Here is a 23540-nt window from a genome sequence, read left to right on the forward strand (position 1 = left end):
TTCTTCAGATAGTTTGCTTCACATCCTCAGATGTCTGCCAGTGCAATTTCTGCTGTGTCAATGTGACATTTGCTCGCACCTAACCTGTGACCATTTGTGCTGCCCTTCTCTGTATCCCCCATTAGTCCTATTTAGTATTGGTCCCACATACTTGAGCAGTATCTAGGATGGGTTGCACTAGCATTCTGTAAGCAATCTTCTTTGTATACTAGTTGAATTTCCTTACATTCAACCAATGAGCCAAAGTCTGTCACCTGCTTTATTGACAACTGATCCAATGCAATTATTCCATTTCATATTCCAAAAAAACCGTTACATTCATGTATTTGTATGGCTGGCCAGTGTGGCCATGCGGTTCTAGGCGCTTCAGTCTGGAACCGCGTGATCACTATGGTCGCAGGTTCGAATCCTGCCTCAGGCATGGATGTGTGTGATGTCCTTAGGTTAGTTAGGTTTAAGTAGTTCTAAGTTCTAGGGGACTGATGACCACAGATGTTAAGTCCCATAGTGCTCAGAGCCATTTGAACCATTTGTATTTGTATGAGTTGACCAATTCCAAATGTGACTCATTGATAATTTAGTCAAAGGATATACATATTTGTTTTTGTTTTTCATTTTGTGAAATGCATCATCTATGAAAAGTCTGAGATTGCTATTAATATTGTCTGCAAGCCAGGGTCCAAACACACTTCCTTGGGGCACACCTGAAATTAATACTAGATCTGTCAGTGACTCTCCATCCAAGATAACATGCTGCAGCCTCCCTATCAAGAAATCCTCTATCCAGTCAAAAATTTTCCTTGTTACCCCATTCCATCACACTTTTGACAATAAGTGAAGGTATTGGACTGAGTCAAATGCATTTAAGAAATCAAGAAATGCTGCGTCTATCTGACTTCATTGATCCATGTTTTTCAGGATGTTGTGAGAGAGAAGCTTGAGTTGGAATATCAACAGTATTAGGAAAAGGTCAGAGTGCTGCTCACTGTAAAGATGACACATTGAGTTGCAGGCAGACAGAATGGGAAGTCTGTTAAACATTATAATTTTTTGGCCAAAGCCTTCTTCAGCAAACTTGCTCATGTGCACGCGCTCACACACACACACACACACACACACACACACACACACACACACACACACAAAATTACTACCACTGGCAACTCTGATAGAATGCAACTGTTGCATGAATAGCAATATGGAGTGGAGCAGGAGAGGGGAAGGGATAGTGCAGGGTATGTGTGGGGGAGGGGGGGGGGGGGAAGAGCACTGGTGGGGCGTACAGGGACTAGAGACTGCCAGACGCAGCATTTGGAGACGTTACATGAGGGTTGCATTTCACATATTCGATATTTTCAGAATACATTCAGGTTGACGAGATACTTTACATCTGTGGGTACTGTGCAAATCACATTTAAGTGCCTGGCAGTGTGTTCATCGAACCACCTTCACAATTCTCTATTGTTACAGTCTCAAATAGGGCAGGGAAAGACTGAACACCTATATCTTTCCATATGAGCTCTGATTTCCCTTATTTTATCACGATGGTCATTTCTCCGTATGTCGATCTGTGTCAATAAAATATTTTCACATTCGGAGGAGAAAGCTGGTGATTGGAATTTCGTGAGAAAGTTCTACCGCAACCAAAAACACCTTTGTTTTAATGATCTCCATTCCGAATCCTGTATCATTTGAGTGATTCTCTCTCCCCAATTTGGCAATAATACAAAACATTGTGCACTACTTTGAACTTTTTGATGTACTCCATCAATCCTGTCAGGTAAGACTCCAACACTATACAACAGTATTCTGAAAGAGGACAGGCAGGCATAGTGTAGGCAGTCTCCTTAGTGGATCTTTTACATTTTATAAGTGTCCTGTCAATAAAATGCAGTCTTTCGTTAGCCTTCCCCACAAAATTTTCTATGAGTGCCTTTCAGTTAAAGTTGTTCGTAACTGTAATTCCTAGGTATTTAGTTGAATTTATGGCCTTAGGATTTGACTGATTTATTGTGTAACTGCAGTTTAATGGATTCTTTTTAGCACTCATGTGGATTACCTCACACTTTTCGTTATTCAGGGTGAGTTTCCAGTTTCGCGCCATATAGATACTTTTCTAAATCATTTTGCAATTTGTTTTGATCATCTGCAAACAACCTAAGAGGGCTGCTCAGGTTGTCCCCCAAATCGTTCATATATATATATATATAAGGAACACTACCTTGGGGAATGCCAGAAATCACTTTTGTTTTACTTGATGACTTTCCGTCAGTTACTGTGAACTGTGACCTCTCTGACAGAAAATCATAAATTCAGTCGCATAACTGAGACAATATTCCATGAGCACACAATTTCACTACAAGCTGCTTGTGTGGTACAGTGTCAAAAGCCTTCCGAAATCCATAAATATGGAATCAGTTTTAAATCCCTTGTCAATAGCACTCAACACTTCATGCGAGTAAAGAGCTAGTTGAGTTTCACAAGAATGATGTTTTCTATATTCATGTTGACTGTGTGTCAGTAGACTATTTTCTTCGAGGTAATTCATAATGTTTGAACAAAATATATGTTCTAAAATCCTGCTGCATATCGATGGTAATGATATGGGCCTGTCATTTAGTGGATTACTCCTACTACCTTTCTTGAATATTGGTGTGACCTGTGCAACTTTCCAGTCTTTGGGATGGATCTTTCGTTGAGCGAATGGTTGTATATGATTGTTAAGTATGGAGCTATTGCATCAGCATACTCTGAAAGGAACCTAATTGGTATACAGTCTGGACTAGGAGACTTGTTTTTATTAAGTGATTTAAGTTGCTTCTCTACTCCGAGGATATTTACTTTTATGTTACTCATGTTGGCAGCAGTTCTTGATTCGAATTCTGGAATATTTACTTAGTTTTCTTTTGTAAAGGCATTTCAAAAGGCTGTGCTTAGTAACTCTGCTTTGGCAGCACTGTCTTCGATAATATATCCACTACAATCTCGCAGAGAGGGTGTTGATTGTGTCTTGCTGCTAGCATACTTTACATACGCCCAGAATCTCTTTGGATTTGCTGCCAGGTTTGGAGACAAAGTTTTGTTGTGGAAACTGTTTGAAGCATCTCACATTGAAGTCCATGCTAAATTTCGAGCTTCTGTAAAAGATCGCCAATCTTTGGGATTTTGCATCTGTTTTAATTTGTCATGGTTGTTTCATTGTTTCTGCAACAATGTTCTAACCTGTTTTGTGTACCAAGGAGGATCAGCTCTGTCATTTGCTAATTTATTTGGTATAAATCTCTCAATTGCTGCCAATACTATTTCTATGAATTACAGCCACATCTGGTCTATGCTTATGTTGTTAATTTGGAAGAAATGGAAATTGTCTCTCAGGAAGGCGTCAAGTGAATTTTTACCTGCTTTTTTGAATAGGTATATTTTTCATTTATTTTTGGAGGTTTTGGGGGGTTACAATATTCAATCTCACTACGACAACCCTGTGCTCACTAATACCTTTATCCATTTTGATGCTCATTATTAACTCAGGATTATTTGTTGCTAAGAGGTTAGAATATTTTCTAAGGTTCTACAGCAAATGGATGTCAAGGCTACTGGATGGTAGTTCTGTGGATCATTCTGCTATCCTTTTCCTGGGTGGGTGTGACTTGTGCTCCCTCCCAACTACTTGACACTTTTTTTTTTTTTTTTGGTGGGTAAATTACAGTTAAAAGAAGGCTAACTCATCCGTAAATTGAGTATAGAATATAATAGGGGTTCCAACAGGCCCTGAACCTTCGTTCATGTCAGTGATTTCAGGTGCTTCTCAATACTGCTGACACTAATACTTATTTCCGTCATCTTCACAGTTGTACGAGGATTAAATTGGGGAAATACTCCAGGGTTTTCTTTTGTAGGGGGACATTTGAAAACGGAGTTCACCATTTCTGGTTTTGCTTTGCTTTCTTCAGTTTCATTTCGTATCTCAGCCATGAGTGTCTGGTCACTAACTTAGATACCATTAACAGCCTTTAAATATGACCAGACTTCCTATGGGTTTTGTGATAGATCCTATGACAATACTGTGTTAATATAGTCACTGATGGCCTCATGCATTGCCCTCATGACAACCAAATGTGTTTCATTAAGCATCTCCCTAGCTACAGTACTATGTTTTGTTTTACACTTATTATGCATTAGTCTACATTTTTTTTAGAAGTTTGTTTACAGTGATTGTATACTGTGAAGAGTCCTTCCTGTCATGAACTGTTCTATTAGGTACCTTTCTATTGAGTGCTTGGTGAATGAGTCTTCTAGCACTGAGCCATAGTACTACATACTCCTCCCAAGAGCTAAATGTTTTGAGTTCCTTATTGAAATTCAACACTACTGCTTCTATCTAATTTGCTGAATGTATAAATCCTTCTACTTGTTTTAGTGACCCCTTGTGCTTTGCTAATAATTAGTGCTGAAAAAATCTTACGGTCACTGATATCTAGAGAGCTGAAAATGTAGCATCTATTTTTGCAAAATTCACATCTATTGTTGGCTAAAATCGTATCTGTATGTTTCTTTGTAAATGGTTACATGAACAAATTTATAAGGTTCTCACACTATTTGCCTTCAGGCAAAGACTTAATATGTTGTAATAACTTTCTGGTGATAGATGAGCTTTTTGACTGGAATGTTTTCTTTTTCAAAAACTTCTGTAGTTTTTCCCAAAATGATCTTGGCCTGTTTTCTTCCTCTGGCACTGTTTCGTGACATTATTTTTCTCTTCCCATCCAATTTGACAATTAAAATATCTGCAGAATATTAATTTCAACCTTTCTGTGGAGATTCATTGCTGTGTGGCCCACATTTTTGACAATGACACTGATAGCACTGACAAGGCATTTCATATAGAAATAGAACTGAAAATAACTATTTTCACATTAGGGGAAGAATTTTGGCACAGTCAAAATACATTGAAAGGTTTTGTTTTCAAGTCGCTATAGTGCAGACACTATAAACTGGCAGTCAGTCCCAATTGTAAGCAAACTGAAACTGTGCTCATCAGGGAGTTGAGGAGTGGTGTGGGGAAACAAAGTGCTGCCTCCATCTCGTAGGGCAGCTGGTCTTCACACTGGTTCTGTTTTTCTTTGAAAGCAGCACTGGCACAAGGCCACAGGGATGATCACTGATTCCTTCTGGTGTTGTGAAGGTTGTAATTGAACTCCGTGATGCAGCAGGATTAATATCTTCGTTCATTTCAAAATAAGAAAAGAAGGCAATGAGTGTCACGCAGAAGAAAGCATTTGGTAACAGCTACTATGCAAATACGAGTTGAGGTTGGCAGTGTCGTAAACGAGGTCATCCTGGCCCAACTGCCATGTTAAATGTGTCTGCATTATGCCAATTTTTTTTAACTTTAGAGCAGATGAACATATGTGTTTCTTTGTTCTAAGGTGCTAGGTCCCATGACTAAGTACTGTGTTGCATGTATTTTATACAGGCCATTCAACCGCCCATAATTAGCGTGGCACCAGAACATCGAGCACACTGATACATCATTGCATGCTGCCCTTTTTATTTTGCAAACATGTTCTTAACACATTATTTTTCCAAATTGGCTTCTTTAGATGATTTGCAATACTGGTAGCCAAAAGTTGGTTATGTTTTCAAGAGTTATGTGCTGAAAATAAAGCTGTTACAAACTGTCTGATAAAATAGTTTATCTGGATACAGTTTGCTGTGAAATAGTGTCTGTTAGATAATTTCAGGTTTTCACATTTTGAGGCAGGATTCACATCTATAGTGGTATTTATCACGGAATGGGAATTTTTCAGGTCCCTCCTTATACCAGATTTTACGTGGACATCATCAAAAAGGTGAGGTCTATTCGTTGCTGTCAGATCTAACAGATTTCCATTATGGATGGGCTCCTAATCAATCTGTTCTAGGTAATTTTCTGAGAAAGCATTTAGTAATGTTTCACGGAACATCTTGTGATGCCTACCACTTACAAAACTGTAATTTTCCCAATTGATTGTTGGATGGTTAAAATCTCGTCTGATGACTATGTGCTAGTGAACTTATGTTTTGTCTAAAATTTTCAGTTACATCTGGAGGTAAATGTGGTGATGAATATAAGTATATGATCATAAGTTTATGACACCCCTCTGCCACCCCCCACCCACCCTTGATATCTAGTCTTGTTCAGATAGTCCTGCATGCAGTTTCAATTTCTATCTCAGTGCGTATGAATTACTATCTTCTACACACTACCTCCATTTACCATTAGCCTGTGTTTTTTTTATACGCTTAAATGTTCCTCAAAATTCTCACTTGTAACCAGTTCTGTAGGAGCAATTTGAACTCTGGCACTTTGTCGTGAATGCTTTGACACTTCCATGTCCCCTACAGCTATTGTTATCTAGACGGGATGGGGAGTCGCCTACTCTAAAGCACCCTTGTGTGCACCCCACACTCAGTCAGCTACCTGGGTAGCAGCCATTGATATGTGTAGATCCATTTAGGGGGACTCTATAGCGCTCAACCCTAAGGTGCAAGTCTAGTAAGTCACGGCCTAGCTTGTCACATAATCTTTGAAGTCTCTGCCTTAAGCCTTCCACTTGACACAGAACCAGAGGACCATGATTGATCTGGGGACAATGCTGCACATTGTGAACCCCGTTGAGACTTCATGAACAAGGCTAGTCTTCTCAACCTTCTCTGCCAGTCACTGAAATGATCCAAGCATTACCTCAGAGCCCAAACCAAAGGCATCATTTGTTCCAATCTGTGCCACAAACTACAGTTGGTTACACCCTGTTTCCTCGGCAGTTGTCACAATAGCCTCTTCAACATTTTGAATGAGGTCCCCAGGCTTATACACTGAATGCTGCTGGCATTTCTTCCCATTCCTTGCTACCATTTCTATAAGGGGCATCAAAGATTGGAGCACAGCTCCCCCCATAGCCATGGTTCCCTCCTGTTAGATGTCAGTGTCTGTTGGTGAATCAGTATCTGGATGACTTGGGATGGGTCATTTACCATGACCAAATATGTTTCTTTTTTGCTGTCATGTAATATTTATTATTATTATTTTTTTTTTTTTTCTCAAGGAAAGGATGGGTTCTTTATTTCAGTTTCTATGGTAATGTGTCACATCACCAACAACTTTAATCTTGGCACAATTCAGTGCACCTTTAACTCATACAGACACAGACTCTTTTGTGTTTACTTCCCCTTGACATGGGACACAGCGTGTTTTCCAACTGGCTCAGTTTCGTTTTTACTGAAAGACAGGACCTCAAACTTGTCGGTTAGAGGAATGGGTATAATACCCTAAGTTTTCTCTGGTGCCTGTCGCCTTTGTACAGGACACCTAGTCTTACGTCTAGCATATAACTCAAAATCAAGTGTGGAAGTATTGATAGGTATCATACTTCTTGTGAGGGAGACAGGATCCACAAGAACGGATAGTATTTGACGTCCTTTGGTATCTCTGGTACACCACACATGGGAAATCTCCCGAGACATGCATTCACTGCAGCCTCTAATCATTTGACAGTAGTCAGGGTTATATCCAGCAGCTTATGATTGTCAACTAACTCATCCCATATTTGACAACAGAATTTAGTGGGGCTGCATTGTGAATGGTGCAGTGATTTACTGAACGGCAAACAAGTAACTATAAAATAAGCATGCTGATCTCTTTGCATTTCTGAACCTGTTAAGCTTAAAGTATTACTAATTACCTTTAAGAGCTGAAGCAGTTAATACACAAAATGAGATTTCTATTAAGACAACAAAAAAAACTTAAGCTAAAACTTATTAATGTGCTGAAACTTTTTTGATGTAATATTTGATAACAAACTTAAAAATAACTCTAATTTATGATAAATGCAGACATATACACTCCTGCTGAAAGGGAAACAAAAGTTTAACTTCTGAAAATTCTCAGAAATGTACATTAATTCACATTGACATACACTGAAATTAAGGGTGAATGATTCTTTGAATGGGGACATGGCTACTAAAAGTGTAACATAACAGCACAAAATACTTTTTTTTTTAATTTAACTGCAGCACTTGGCCTTTAGAAATGCAAAATGCATCATGATTCGTGCACTAGTTTATGTACAATCAACACGTAAAGCATGTTTAAATTTTACATAAGGTTTTGAGCCTAAGTTTTTGATGTGAATTCATCTGATCATGTGATTTTACTCTGACACAAAAGAAATACTGGAAGTCAGTTTATATACATAAATATGAATGAATAAATGTGTAAATTGTGCAGATTTTGCATTTAACTGGTTTTGTGATGCCTTTTACTCTGGAGTGCTAAAATTGAACCCTGCAGCATCAATATACATCACAAAAACAAAATAATGGAAAATCCAGGGCAGAATAATGACAATATTATGAAAAGGGAGGATTGCTACTCACCATATAGCAGAAATGCTGACACCCAAACCTCCAGATGTCAGACACACAGATCGGTACCAGATGTTGTATGTAGATATAGTATCAACCAAAACACAGATTTAATTCATGTTGTCTGCTGTCACCCAGTAGAACATGCCTAAACAGTAATCTAAAGTAACATCAGAACTACGAAGCATAGGAAAAGCGTATTTGTGAGCAATTGACTTGAAGATCTTGCATAGGTGACTTGGTAGAGCATCAGAGCATTGTACCAAAGGTCCCGTGTTTAAATGCCACTGATTAAAATTTTTTTTAATTGTTCATGCATGAAACTGTTATATGGGAGAACATTTTCCTGACATGTGAAATAACTTTTTGTAGTTTGCAGCAGTGTTCCTTTGGCAGTGTGCTTTCGCTTCATTAGTTAAAAATAGAAAACCTGTAGGTACATTTGTATAGATAGGTGTGGTGTTCAGTTGGACAGATATATAAAAAATATACTCCATAGGTTTCCTACTTTAAAGTAATGAAGCGAAAGCAGACTGCCATAATAACACTACTACAAACTCTGAAAAACCCTTTTACATGTCAGGAAAATTTTCTCCCATGTAACAGTTTCATGTGTAAACAGTTTATAAAAATTGTAATCAGTGGGGTTTGAACACAGAACCTTTGGTACGATGATCTTATGTTGAATCAACTCACCTATGCGAGATCAAATCAGTTGCTCACAGATACGCTTTTCGTATTCTCCGTAGTTCTGGTGTTCCTTTTAATTACCATTTACGCATGTTCAGCACACAACAGGAACTAAATCGGTGGTTTGGTTGAGACTCCATCAACATACAATGTTTGGTAGCGATCTGAGTGTCTGACATCTGGAGGTTTGGGTGTGAGTAGCAGCTTCTGGCCAAAAAGGCCTTCTTACACACACACACACACACACACACACACACACACACACACACACACACACCAGAGCACCGTCTGGCTGCCAAGGAAGGACTGTGAGCATAAATCATAATATTGTCATTATTCCATCCTGGATTTCCCAATGTTATATTACAAAAATAGTGTCATTAGAAATAATGCAGGAATAATTATTGCTCTGAAATCAGTTTGTCTACAACAGGTCATGGTGCGCTTGCGTCAGGTGGTTGATCTGGAACATCGCTTGGCTGTGCTGATGTTAAGAGCTCCAGAGGGCTATGAACCTCCGCCATGCCAGTTCTATGCCACACAGCCTGTTGCTCAAATTAGCAAAAAGCCAGCTCGTGATGGGTAATATTTTAATTGTATTCTGAATTGTTTTGTGGCATCCTTTTCTTAACACCCTCTTCAGTGACAAATGCACGAATTTGCTTGTTAGGAACATTAGATAGTGTGCTTTGACAAAAAGTTTGCAGAAAAAATAAGTTAGTGTTACATAAAGATTACCGTATTTACTCGAGTATAAGATGACCCTAATTATCAGACAACACCCCTTTTTTTCAAGAGGCTTCTTGAGAAAAATTTATTTTTAACATATTCTGACCAAGCAAAATTACCAACTGTTTTACTGAGTTGAAATATCTGCCAAAAAAGTTAACATTATACTTATTTTAAATTATGCCATTTATTGATTGTCTACATTTTGATAATACAAGGATTAATAAAATATATGAAAAGAAATGGTTTGCATTAATTTGCGCACAGTTTTCTTTTGTATGTTGTTCACTTACTAATGTTGTCTTGTCTGAAGTATCACTATTTTTAATCATAATCCTAATAGCAGATAAATGAAATTTATATCTTCATTGTCATAAATATTTGGCTGTTTCTTCTGAGTATGTTGCAATTTCTGAGGTTGTGGTTATCGTGGGACTGGAGAAACAGCTGTTTTTATCTGGATGCATATTGGATTGCATTTCTATGCTGACATGAGCATGTAACAATGTCTCTTGCTTTCAAACATATCATCTGTAACCCACTGTATCATTGACTGCATAGGACTAGCAGCTGACACACCTCCTTTCATTCCCATCATGTCTCAGTGAGCATCAACAACATTGCAGCATGAAACACATAAATACACCACTGGCCCCTATGTAGACTTTTACTGTCTGCTGCAGAATTGAGTATTATAGTTGAGTATTTGCCCAGTTTTAGTAATTTCAATTTCAGCTACAAATGGATTCAGGCAAACTCCAGTTTAAATGTGGTAGATGTTCCTAAAAAGCCAAAGTATGTGATATAGATTCCCTTGTTGGCAACATGACATAATTTGCTGCTTGTTCATTACTCCAATCTTTGCACTCACATAGTCCTCAACCAGCTTGGTGTCACTGTTTCCCCTCTGTAGTGCTGTGCTTCAGCAGCTGTAAAACACGCATTGCAATATCTTCTAGTGTGCAAGTAGTTTGTAACAAAAGAAACTAATATGTTAATAAAAGATCGCAATCTCAATTCATTCTAATTCTCAAACTTTGCTCGTCCCACCATCTAATGATGTCTGTTGGCAGTATCTCCACGATGGCTCTTGCTGCTGTAATTTATTCTCATGATAACAATTATAGTTTAATATGATTTATTTTGTTTGTTAGACATTTTATTGTGGATTAATTTTTCTTCTTGTTTCATTTGAATTTCACGATCATGTTGTAAAGCTGATTAAAAACTGGTAAAATTTTTATCCAGTTTTCTGGTACTTGAACAGCAACCAAATTCTTCGCTTTCAACCCACTTAGTAAATTAATACAGTTTCTTAAAATCAAATAAATTACTGAATCAAGTGCTTCACAAACCTGTCACATTTCAAGCAGAGCAATAGATTGTTGTAGTGGCTAGTGTATAGTTCCTTGTGTCCCTTGCAGTAGCACCATGCAAGTCAAATGTCACGTGATTGTTCAGTATCAGTACTGTATGAGCATTTCAACATACTGGGAAGTCTTGAGCCTGTTCGTAAACGAATATCACTTACCCAGCCTTGCCCTTCCGAATTCTTCAAAATAAATCTACATGTGACCTCAATAGCCAAAGCTTCATTTATAAACATAAAGACAATGCCTATGTACTCCATCAAACAATGTTAAAGTGTTAATGTCAGCAGCAATAGTTTACTCCGTGAATATAAAATTACCTGTATTTTTCAAATGATGGATTTGGGAAAAAACCTCGTCTTATTATCAGGTAAATACAGTAATATTCTAATCATAAAATATTTATACAGACAAACAGTGGAAAATCCTAGATTAATTCCTTCATATAGTGGAGATGCTGAGTCACAGATAGATGCAACAAAAGTACTGTCACAAATAAAGCTTTTGGCCAGTAAGGCCTTCGTCTAAAATGGACTACACACACACACACACACACACACACACACACACACACACACACACACGACTGCAGTCTCAGGCAACTGTAGCCACACTGGGAGCAGCAGCACCAGTGCATGATGGCAGTGGTGACGGGGTGGCTGTAAGGAGGAGACTGGGGTGGGGAAGGGGACAAATAGTAGGGAAGGGGTGGCGGAGAGTGCAATGCGGCTGGGGAGCTGCAGGGATGGGGTGGAGAGAGGGTAGGGCAGCTGTGTGCAGTTGGGAGGTTAGACGGAGGGAAGGGGAGAGGTGAGGATGGGGGGAAGGTTGGGGCCAGGAGGGTTATGAGAATGTATGATACATTGCAGGAAAAGTTCCCACCTGTGCAATTCAGAAAAGCTGGTGTTGGTGGGAAGGATCCATATGGCACAAGCTGTGAAGCAGTAGCTGCAACAAAGGATGTCATGTTTGGCAGCATGCTCAGCAACAGGGTGGTCCATTTGTTTCTTGGTTACAGTTTGTCGGTGGCTGTTCATGTGAACAGACAGCTTACTAGTTGCCGCGCCCACATAGAATGCAGCATAGTGGTTGCAGCTTAACTTGTAGTCACATGACTGGATTCACTGGTAGACCTGCTTTTGACGGGATAGGTGATGTTAGTGACCGGACTGGTGTAGGTGGTGGTGGTGGTGGTGGTGGTAGGACAGATGTTGCATCTAGGTCTGTTACAGGAGTATGAGCCATGGGGTAAGGGTTTGGGAGCAGGGGTTGTGTAGGGATGGATGAGTGTATTGTGTACATTCAGTGGATGGTGGAATACCACAGTGAGAAGGCTGGGAAGGATAGTGGGCAGGACATTTCTTATTTCAGGGCACAATGAGAGGTAGTCGACTACCTTTCATCATGCTGTGAAAGCAGTCATGTGATCTACAAGCTATGCTGCAACCACAGTGCTGCGTTCTAAGTGGGCATGACAACCAACAAGATGACCACTCTATTGCTGAGCTTGCTGCCAAACATGACATCCTTCATTTCAATGACTGCTTCACAGCCTGTACCATATGGATCCTTCCCACCAACACCAGCTTTTTCGAACTGCGCAGGTGTGAACTTTACCTGCAGTATATCCTACGTTCCCATAACCCTCCTTGCCTCAACCTTCAATAGTCATTGTCCTCACCCATCCAGCCCCTTCCCTGTTCCCATTCCAGCACTACACAACCGTCATTCCACCACCCACCTCATCTTTTACTTCTCTCCTTTTCCTCATATCTCTCCCCTGCCCTCTGTCTAACCTCTCAACTGCACATAGCTGCCCTACCCTCTCTCCACCTCATCCCTGCATGCTCCCCAGCAACACTGCACTCTCCGCCATCCCTACCCTACTATCCCTCCCCCTCCTTGCCCCAGACTCCTCCTTACCTCCACCCAGTTGCCACTCCCAGCGAGCACTGGTGCTGCTGCTCGCAGTATGGCTACAGTTGCCTGAGACTGCAGTTGTGTGTGTGTGTGTGTGTGTGTGTGTGTGTGTGTGTCTATTTTAGACGAAGGCCTTATTGGCCAAAAGCTTTATTTGTGACAGTCTTTTTTGTTGTGCCTATCTGCAACTCAGCATCTCTGCTGTATGGTGAGTAGCAACTTTCCTTTTCATAATATTGTTACATTCCATCCTGGATTTTACATTGCTTGTTTAGATTAATTTGTTCTTCAGACATAGAAAACTCGCGCAGATTCATGCAAGGAAAACTCACATGCACATGGCCACTGTCATCTCCAGTTGCTAAGGCATGTGTTTGTGAATTGTGAATGTGTGTGAGTTTTCTAGGTTTGATGAAAGATTTACTCAGATAGCTGAATATTTCTAGCTTTCGTTTTCATTGTGCCAGTCTGTGATTCAGCACCTTCTGAGTTTGCTGGGTATCAATCTATGCTTTCCATATTTATGTGTTGTGATTTCTGTACAGGCTTATGTGTTTCAAATACACATTAATGTTTTAATCTTTTGTACATATGTAGGAAAAAACCACCTGGGAAGAGAGGCAGAAAGCGTAAAGCCTCAAAGAAAAGCAATGAGGCAGCAGAGGAGGAGGATGAACCAGAAGTGGAAGAAGAAGTAGCCCCAGCTGCTGCATCAAACATCACTTCTTCGGGTACACTGTCAGTCGATATGAGGCATCACTTCCTGCGAGAACTAGATGTCGATGTTCTTGTTTTGCTGTGTCGACCTCTAAATACAGATGAGACCACATCAGTAAGTCAGTTGGGTGTAACTTGTTTGTATATTACATTCAGTTTCATTTTGTTTGTGTACCAAATTAGTTTTACATTTAGCCATAGTTTGCTTCATTGTATTGAAGGATATCTTACTCACTTCATTATACATATATAACTGTCATTTTTCTGTTCATACTAGATGACTCGGTGAGACAGAGGCTGATATTATGAGGGGCACTCAATATGTAACGAAACACTTTTTTTTCTAAAATCAGGTTAGTTTTATTGAGGATTCTAATAAACCATATTATTCCCCACTCTTTTGGCTGCAGAATCTTATTTTTCAACATAATCTCCTTTAAAAGTGCCGAATTTATGCCACCTGACCGGAAGAGTCAATTTTCCCCCATTGTACCCCTCATCTACTCAACATCAGTAACCTCCCCCATTACCCATGCATTGCGTCCTATGGATTGCATCCTTCATTGTGCCAAAAAGATGTAAGTCGGAAGGCTGGACATCCGGGCTGTACAGGGGACAAGGAAGAACAGTCCATTGAAGTTTTCTGAGCTTCTCCTGCATGCGCTGACTTGTATGATGTCTTGTGTTTTCAAGAAGAAGGAGAAGTTTGTTTGCATTTTTGTGGTGATGAACACGCTGAAGACATTTCTTCAGTTTTCCAAGGGTGGCACAACATATTTCAGTGTTGATTATTGTACCATGAGGGAGGCCACCAAACAGTATAACCCTTTCAGAGTCCAGGAAGACCATTGCCTGACTTTACCAGCTGAGAGTTCAGCTTTGAATTTTTTTGTCGGAGGAGAGGTGGTGTGGATTGCTGTTTTGTTTCTGGTTTGAAGTGATGAGCCCATGTTTCATCACCTGTGATGATTATCAACAAACAGTTGTTACCATCAGCCTTGTACTGCACAAGTAGTTTTGCACAGGTGGTCGTTCATTGCTCTTTATGACCTTCTGTTTAGGCAGTGAGGAAGCCAGTGCACACACACCTTTGAGAACCCCAACAAGTGGACGAGTATACCAGCACTGCCATCAGAGACATGCAGTTGTGCAGTGAGGTGTTTGATTGTGATCTGTCAGTCACCCTGAATGAGATTGTCTGCATGTTCCAACATTGCGGAAGTCACAGCTGTGTGTGGCCGGTCTGCACGCGGGAGATTGGACATGTTTTTGGACCTTGTTGCAGTGATGACAGATGTCTTGCCCAATGACTCACCATGCTTTTGTTCATTGCCAGGTCTCCCTAGGTATTCTGCAAGTGCCTATGAACATCTGTGATGCTCTGGTTTTCTGCCAAAATGAAAGCTCTCTGCTTTGACTACTCAGGTGGTACCACCATTGACAGATATTTGTCTCTTCACAGTTGGAGGTTTTGAATAAATAAGAAATTTCCATTGTACACTATATCATTGAATTGCAAATTATACAAATTTAACTCATTTAAATAACAATTGTGTTCATGAGTTATAGAAATTATTTTCAATTGTTGTTTAATCTGGTGACCTTGCCATTATTAGTCTCTTTTCTTAACTGGAAGTGAACAAACTGTGATATACTACATCCCCCCCCCCTCCCCCCAATCCATCCAGCCACTCTCAGTTTCATCAGTGTGAGCACATTGATTGAGAACCAAACAAAACACAAATCTGTATTAGTTCCTGAAGCTGATCTTTTCTAACAATAAGTGAGAATAAATTGTCTGCTGCATCTCCAGATGAAGCACCTAAAGATTACCAACATTGCTATAAAAATGTATCCATGGCAGATAAGTCGGTAGAACACTTGCCCATGAAAGATGAAAGTCTTCGTTCAAGTCTCAGTCTGGCACACATTTTTAATCTGCCAGGAAATTTCATATCAGTGCAAACTCCACTTAGAGCGAAAATTTCATTCTGGAGAAACTTATAATTAGCTTTTGAATAGATGAGGCTAGTTCCTTTGCAAATCCTTGGCTCTGCAGTAATGACTCTCTTGATAATGAAACTTTCATAAACCAAAATCTGTTAAAGAGAAGAGAAAACAAAATTAATGCCATTGTTTAAGGGAGAAATTTGCAATGATTCCAATCCAATGACTCATAGAAAACCTCATGACCAGACTCACCCTACTTTTACATACATAAAAACATACATATCCATACAAGTAATTACAATCAGATGGCTACAGATGACAATAATTACAATCAAATGGCTTCAGATGACAATCTCCTCTCAATGGATTCCTCAAAAATTGACTGGCAAACAGTAAAAGAAAACAAAGAATAATAAATAGCAACAGAATCAGTCTTAAACATAACCATATTTTAGAAATGTCCTTACCAGTGTGTCCTGTAATCTTTTAATTTTGTTACTTACAGTTTTTCCACATTTTTCTGTTTGGAGTGAAATCGTAGTCATTGAGTTCATTCACACATCAGTTGCTATCCCTACAATATTCATTTAACATTTACTGTAAAATAAGCCTGGAAATGATCCCTTTCTGGTGAAGAACATCCTTGAAAAAACTTTAGTGTTTGCTGCAACTGTCTGGTTGCATCTTCAGTAGACGATTTCATTTCAGAAATCATGTTCTTTGGCAGTACAAGTCAACTCTTCACTACATCAACTCATACTACATAATTGTTTGCTACAAATTCCACATAGGTGATGTTAAACAAGTCAAATCCTACAACATACACTTTAGTCTTAATCCATGTGAGTTAGTTTTCCTTTTAGAGCTTAAATATGCCATACATCCAAGTTCAGCTACAAGCTAACACTCGACATTTTTATCAGCACTTCACTTTACTCAGATCCTCAGAAATGTTTCTCAAACAAATTGAGTGACAAACATAACACACAACATTTAATGTCTTTTTACTACAGTACATACATAGACAACATGATAACTATTTCATAACTACTGCTGTTACATAAATAAGACTCCTGAAATATTCCTTCTCATTTAGATTACTATGCAAAATTCAGAAGCAATCGTATGTTAGATAATTAATGTTCTAAAATGTAGCAGTGATTAATTCAGGTTCACCAAAGCAGTAGAAAGACAAAACCTATTAAATATAGTTTCTAGAAGAAAGAAAAACATGATCTGCTTTTTTCAGAGCTGCCCGATAGGTGAAAGGCAAATTGTTAGGCCAAGTTTCCGTTACCCTGCTCATGATCTGTTACCAATCTTCCATAGTAGCCTACACATCAAATATCACTTACGCTACAGCCCTAGCTTTGCTTTACAAGCTATCATTCTATAATGACGTTCCACTTGGCAGTTCTTTTCTGGTCGGTCACTTCATTCCATTGCCACTGAATTACATCTTACCTATGCACAATATGTACTCTCATGAATCAATGCAACAAGAGCTAAGGTCCCTGACTGTGCTAGTTAAATGTATTGTTCCAGGAATCTTCTCGGTGGCCTCCTGGGTATCAAAATCGCTGACTTACTCCCTCCTTAGCATCATTAAAAGAAGATAATATCCCTGCTTTCCTTCTTATCCAATTTTACATTCTCATCGTTATCATCTTTCACCTTCACACAGTGTCGTTTTACTGTGCAAAGATCATACTGAACTAACCATTACCTACCAATCCCTATCCTATAAGACAACGACAGAAACATTATACTCATAGTAATTTAAGCATGAATTGTCAGTTCATTGTTGTCTTAAGTGCAAAGGATACCTGAAAAGAAGTAACTCATGGAACAACTATACTTGCAACCAGTAAAAATCTATCAAACAGCAGCACAGTATTAGGAGTATAGTCATCGTAGGCCATCCAAGCTACTTGAAGCTCCATCCTATCATAAACCTTCACACGTTGACAGTGTTACTACTGCTTCTGCAATGTCTGAAAGAAAATTCACATACCTCTCATGTCCTCTTCTTCAACCAAATACTAAATTTAACTATCATGGCAAACTCGTTAAGTCACATCCAGTTGTCAACACAACTTACACCCTCATGTCTCATAATACTGCACATAAACTAGCCCTTGAGATAGTACAAGAATTGAAATATCTCCCATATAAGCATACATAGGGCAGTAAAAGAAAAAAGATTGCTGATCAGGAAAAGGAATGAAATTTGATACGATCTCGACAATCCCATACTTGCTAAGTATTTATCAACTATCGAGTGGCATATTTTCTAGGAATTCGAACTCTCTCTTTATTTAATTCTTCAAGTGTATAATGTTTCTGAGCCCAAATTTTCCCCTTATCGGGGATATTTCAACATCAAGGCATTGTCAGGTGTCTTGCTTGCTACCTGAAATGGATCAAAATAAATTACCTGGAATTTCTTTATTTTAACCTGTATTTGCTTGGATTTCTCTTAGGTATTTACCAAAATTGAGTCTCCCATTTCCAAGCTGACAGAACTGACTTTCTCATAATGTCTTCTTTTTCTCCTACCACTTTTCATTTTCAACCTTTTCATAGCTATCATCTTCCTATGTTCAACGCCAGTTCTCTAACGATAGGAAATTCTACTTCCTACATATTTATTTATTTCGTCTTTGATTATTTTGCATGCAATTGATGTTAATAATTTGCACAAATTGAATAGTACATAATGATACATATAAAAATAAAGAAAAAAGTTAAGTCATCTAGATTTGTGTACTAACATACAATGACTGTAAGCTAGAATTTTAGATCTTCCTTTGACAGTCAAAGTGGCCTGCTACTCATCTGATAGCCTTTTTATGATACATTAAAACTCGTTTCGCCACAGTAGGGTTGGCCCTAAGCAGTATGCAGTATGTCATGTGACTATGAAAAAGTGCATACTAGGAGCTTAGCATAATATTTTCACTTACACATGTGCGAAGTTTATGTAACAGGTATATAACTTTTGATAATTCAGTCCATATAGAATCTGTGTGGAGATTCCAAGTTAATTTGGAATCCAAATGTACACCAAGAAGTTTAACTAGCATTACTGGTATCACATTAATTAAAAGTGACCTTTTCAGTTTTATTTTGATTTACAGTTAATTCATTGTCTGTAAACCTGTTACTAGAAATTCTTAAGATGGCTTTGCTTTGTTACTTTAGACACTCTATGTTGTTTCCAGCTGCAATGAAAGTGGTATCATCAGCGTACAGGACAGATTTACATGGCATGATGCTAGGTAGGTCATTAATATAGATTATTATAAACAACAAGGGTCCCAGTGTGGAACCTTGAGGCACATCTCTTGAAACCATTACATTGTACCTCCTGCTTCCTACTGTCAAGATAAGATTCTATAAGGGTGAGTTCTATATCTTGAAATCCATTATCTACTAGAATCCAATGATTCACATAGTCAAATGCCTTGCTTATGTCATTCAGTAGGGCATTAACAGATGAAAACAACAGTTTCAACAGCTTTTAGTGTAGATGAATTTACCCTGAAGCCATAATGAGTGTTCGTCAATATTCCATTGCAGGTGAAATGTTTGTAAATTTGTTGGTACATGCAATGTTCCTATTTTAGAAAGTATCGTACAAGAAAAATAAAATGGTAGTTATCAACACATGACTTGGCTTCTTTTTTGTGTAGAGGGATAACTACTGTTAGCTTTAAGCAGGCTGGAAAAGAACAACTCAAAACAAATCAATTCATTAGTACACAGAGCAGTCGTAGTATAATGTCTGCTATCTTTTTAATGACAATATTTGACAGACCATACAAGTATTCAGGTTTTTAATTGCTGAATTTTGCTATAGCTGCTGGAACTTCGGTAACAACAATTTGTACCCACTTGAATGAGGATGGAGCAGGTTCGTTGTGCAATGTGAATAACCCTTTTCTTTTTTCTAAATGCATATTAATACCTGAGTTATAGTTGTCATTTTGTTGAGTTGGATGTCCTTTGGTACTAGAATTAAGAAAGAAGTTGTTCATTTCATTGGGCGTGATGTTGGTAGCGTCACAAGTGGATCTATTAGTATTACCTAGTTCTGCTTTGATGACTCCCAAGCAGCCTCGCATTTATTTTGTTATTGCTGAATATAGTTATCGTTTCCCATTCATTTCTGTGTTATAATATCTGATCTCTATCTTTTCCTTAGTTGAAGGTGCTTGAAGTTAACTTCTTTACTGTTCCTTGATTTGTTAGAGAGATTGATAACCTGTGTTCTTATTTCTTGGGGCCAGGTGTGAACCATCAGTGTAAACTTCTGTGATTACTTTTGGCTGCTTTCCCCATGTATCTTTTTAATACTTAAGGGCAGCACGTATTAAGGATATTAGAAACAAGATTGACAAAATTTTCAAAAGCTTCAGCAACATTTGTAAAATGAGACAGGAAGTTGGATCGTTTTATCATACACAGCTGTGATCTGAAAGCATTTATATGAGGATCATAAATAATTCTATTTTTCTTGGTTTATTCACATTGCTGTATGGGATTTTTTGTCGGCAATTTTAACCAAATCCCTTCACGACCTGATAAATACACAGTATTAAAAAGACCTATTTCATACATATTTCTTTCTACATTTGTTATAACATTGACCAGACATCATAGCTGTCTTGTTGACTTGTTGTCTGTGGGAAACATATTATGTGACCTGAGGAAATGAAGCAAGTGTAAGTGGTTTGTCGTTGTAACCTTGATGTCAGTGTTAATGTCCACAAAGGTAAAATTTTATATTGATTATAGGTCTGAAAGTGAGACACTGTTCTGTCTAGTACCTCTGTAAAGACATCAATATTGCTGTCAAAGGTACAGTGTAAAGACATTACAAGTAATCCGGGACCTACCAGCAGTATAGCAGCTGCAAAGCAAAAAATTTTTGATGACCAATGTTATACGTGAAAGCTTAGTTTTCCTTGTAGCTGCGCTGTATGTATATTTATTTTAGCCATTAACTATACCTATTTGTGCATTCATGCTACGTAACAATGAAGTTGCTTTGGATGACTACATCATGTGTCCTATGCTCTAAATTTCTGCTGTCATTGGCTGGTGAAATCACGTGACATAGGCTATGATTGGCTGACAGAAGTGCATCACAGTCTTAAGTTCAGTTGCTTCGGTAGCTACTGTGCTGAATTTGGTAGAATTCCTATTGCTCGCTTGGCGTAATTCCTGTTTATACTTCTGTAGTGTGAAAATGTGCAGAGTAAATGTTGCAGTGCTGCAAAGATCTTTCCAAAACATATTGTTTTGTGTTTTTTCCCTAAGGTGCCTGGAAGTTCTATACCAGTGTATAAAACCTTCACCATTTGAAAGATTGATAAGTTTACAGCTTCGAGAGAAAGTATATTGTCACTTAATGCGAAAAAAAATGTACTTTTCCATGGGGTATAGTGCATTTTCACCAGGGAGAAAGTGTGTTTTTAAACAGGAAATTGTCGTTTTTTTGTCCACATGTACACTGTGTTATTGCATAAACTGTTTAATTTCTTCACTATTATTTCACTAATGTTACTCTGCAGAAAGTGCCCAGAAATCCAAACACAACAGATTTCATGTCACATCTTTCCATCAGTTCTGATATTGCACAGAAACAAATTGTGACCCGTTATAGGACAACAATGCCATTGGACTCCTTAGTGTTGAAATGTAACTTAAGTATAGGCTGCTAACATTCCTTTAACCAATACTTCAAGACAAAGTTAACTTCAAGCTTCTTAACTGTTTGACAACCCCTTGCAACTGCTACTCCCCACATATAAGCTTTGCAATGCAGATGATCTTGATAAACAATATCTTCTTTTCATTCCAATAACTGGTAAGACATCTCAAAAACCTTTCAGAAAATCTTCGGGATGAAAGATTCTGCTGGGTCAAACTTACAAAAAATCTTACATTTTAGCTAGAACACACTTCACCGCCACACACTTACCAATACATGACCCAGGCACTGATGCACTGGTACGCTGCTCTCTATTTCATGTAACTTTTTTCAACCCTTCAGTACACTTAACTTTCAGATCTTCATTCTCTGCCATACATTGCAGCTGCATCTGAATTAATCAGTCGTCTAGGTACAATTTAAGTCTGGTGCACCGCTCTTCTATTTGTTTGTGCCTCCCTCAGCAGTCATATCCAACCTTTCTCATCTGTTCTTTACGGCGAATTTACACTGTTTGAATCTTACCACTACAGTATTCTTCCAGTTTCTCTCTTTTGTGGCCTAGCTTAGAACCCCAGGATCTAACAGTTTTATTAAGTTCATCTGTCCCTGAAGAACACTTAGAAGGTGCAACAGGTGTACTAAAGAGACTCTTACACCATGCTTGTCCGCCCTACTCTGGACTATTGCTGTGCGCTGTGGGATCCACATCAGGTGGGACTGACAAATGTCATTGAAAAAGTTCAAAGAAGGGCAGCTTATTTGTATTATTGCGAAATAGGGGAGATAGTGTCACAGACATGATACTTGAATTGGAATGGTAATCATTAAAACAAAAGCATTTTTTGTTGCGACGGGATCTTCTCATGAAATTTCAGTTACCAATTTTCTCCTCCAATTGCGAAAACATTCTGTCGGCACTCACCTACATAGGGAGAAAGAATCTTCATGATAAAATAAGAGAAATCAGGGTTCACACAGAAAAATTTAAGTGCTCGTTTTTCCCACACACCGTTCAAGAGTGGAACGGTAGAGAGATAGCTTGAAGTTGGTTCATTGAACCCTCTGCCAGGCACTTTATTGTGAATAGCAGAGTAATCACGTAGATGTAAATGTGTAGGTTTTGACGAATGAGACTTCAGTATGTGCCATAAATTTGAACTGGATATGCCAACCTGTTCCAGACAAAGGGGGTCTTGAAAGAAAGAAAGAAAAACAAACAGACAGACAGACCTACAGATAAAAAATGACAAAAAATATATTTTTTCATGTGATATAATTACAAATTAACAATTTTCAGATTTTTCTTTCCTTTACATGTATGTGAAACCTTGCTTCTTGTCAAAGTTCATTCTGCTATACCAGCCCAATGAGTTCAAAAGGCCGCCTGAACACAAGGACCTTTCAAGAGGCCACCTGAACACATGGACGTAGACGGCAGCCACCAGCCACTAGCTGGCACTCCTAATATTTGTGAGGACTGCCGTCACTGCCTCAGTGTTGGGTGTGAGCCACACCCCACATGCCAGCCTATCGGCACACATGGCCGAGAAATAAAGCTTGCTGTGCAGGGCCCAAGATCTCAGTTGTGTTCTGTCTGCACTCTTGTTTGTTCATTATACGCAGTGTTACTTGGTTCTTAATATTGCTACTTTTAAGGGTCCTGATTTGGGTTCCATTCTGGATTTGTCATTCTGTCATGTTCTCCTGTTGTTCATCTGTTGCTGTAGTTGTCCTTTGTGGTTTTTGGTGACTCACCATTGACGCCCTTGGCAAGCTGGCCAGCATCTCCTGGCCATGCCACAATTCTGGTTACTGTATTCTTGATTTTAGGTAGCATCTCAAAATTTTTTAACACAAAGTTTCTCTAGACCTTAATATGTGACATAAATTTAATCTTGATATGTGTACCCATTCCCGAGAAAAAGGTTTCCGTTCCTGATGTAAAGGGTTCTTAACAGTCAGGCAGGCAACAAAGTGATCCTAAAGGGTTCTGTTTGTATAGATTGAGGCACAGAACCATAAAAAATAACTAGCACCTC

At 38.7% G+C, this 23540-nt stretch overlaps 1 protein-coding gene across 2 annotated transcripts in view; it reads left to right on the forward strand.

Moving 5' to 3' along the window:
* The window catches only part of LOC124545166 (Fanconi anemia group D2 protein), a 207201-nt gene that overhangs the window by 121415 nt on the left and 62246 nt on the right, over window positions 1–23540 (forward strand). For both annotated transcript variants that reach the window (XM_047124001.1, XM_047124002.1), the window contains exons 16-17: window positions 9527–9675; window positions 13710–13944. In XM_047124001.1, the coding sequence (XP_046979957.1) occupies window positions 9527–9675; window positions 13710–13944 (384 nt within the window). The remainder of the gene's footprint in view (window positions 1–9526; window positions 9676–13709; window positions 13945–23540) is intronic.

This window comes from Schistocerca americana, chromosome 8 (assembly GCF_021461395.2).
Source record: "Schistocerca americana isolate TAMUIC-IGC-003095 chromosome 8, iqSchAmer2.1, whole genome shotgun sequence".
Taxonomy (NCBI): Eukaryota; Metazoa; Arthropoda; class Insecta; order Orthoptera; family Acrididae; genus Schistocerca; species Schistocerca americana.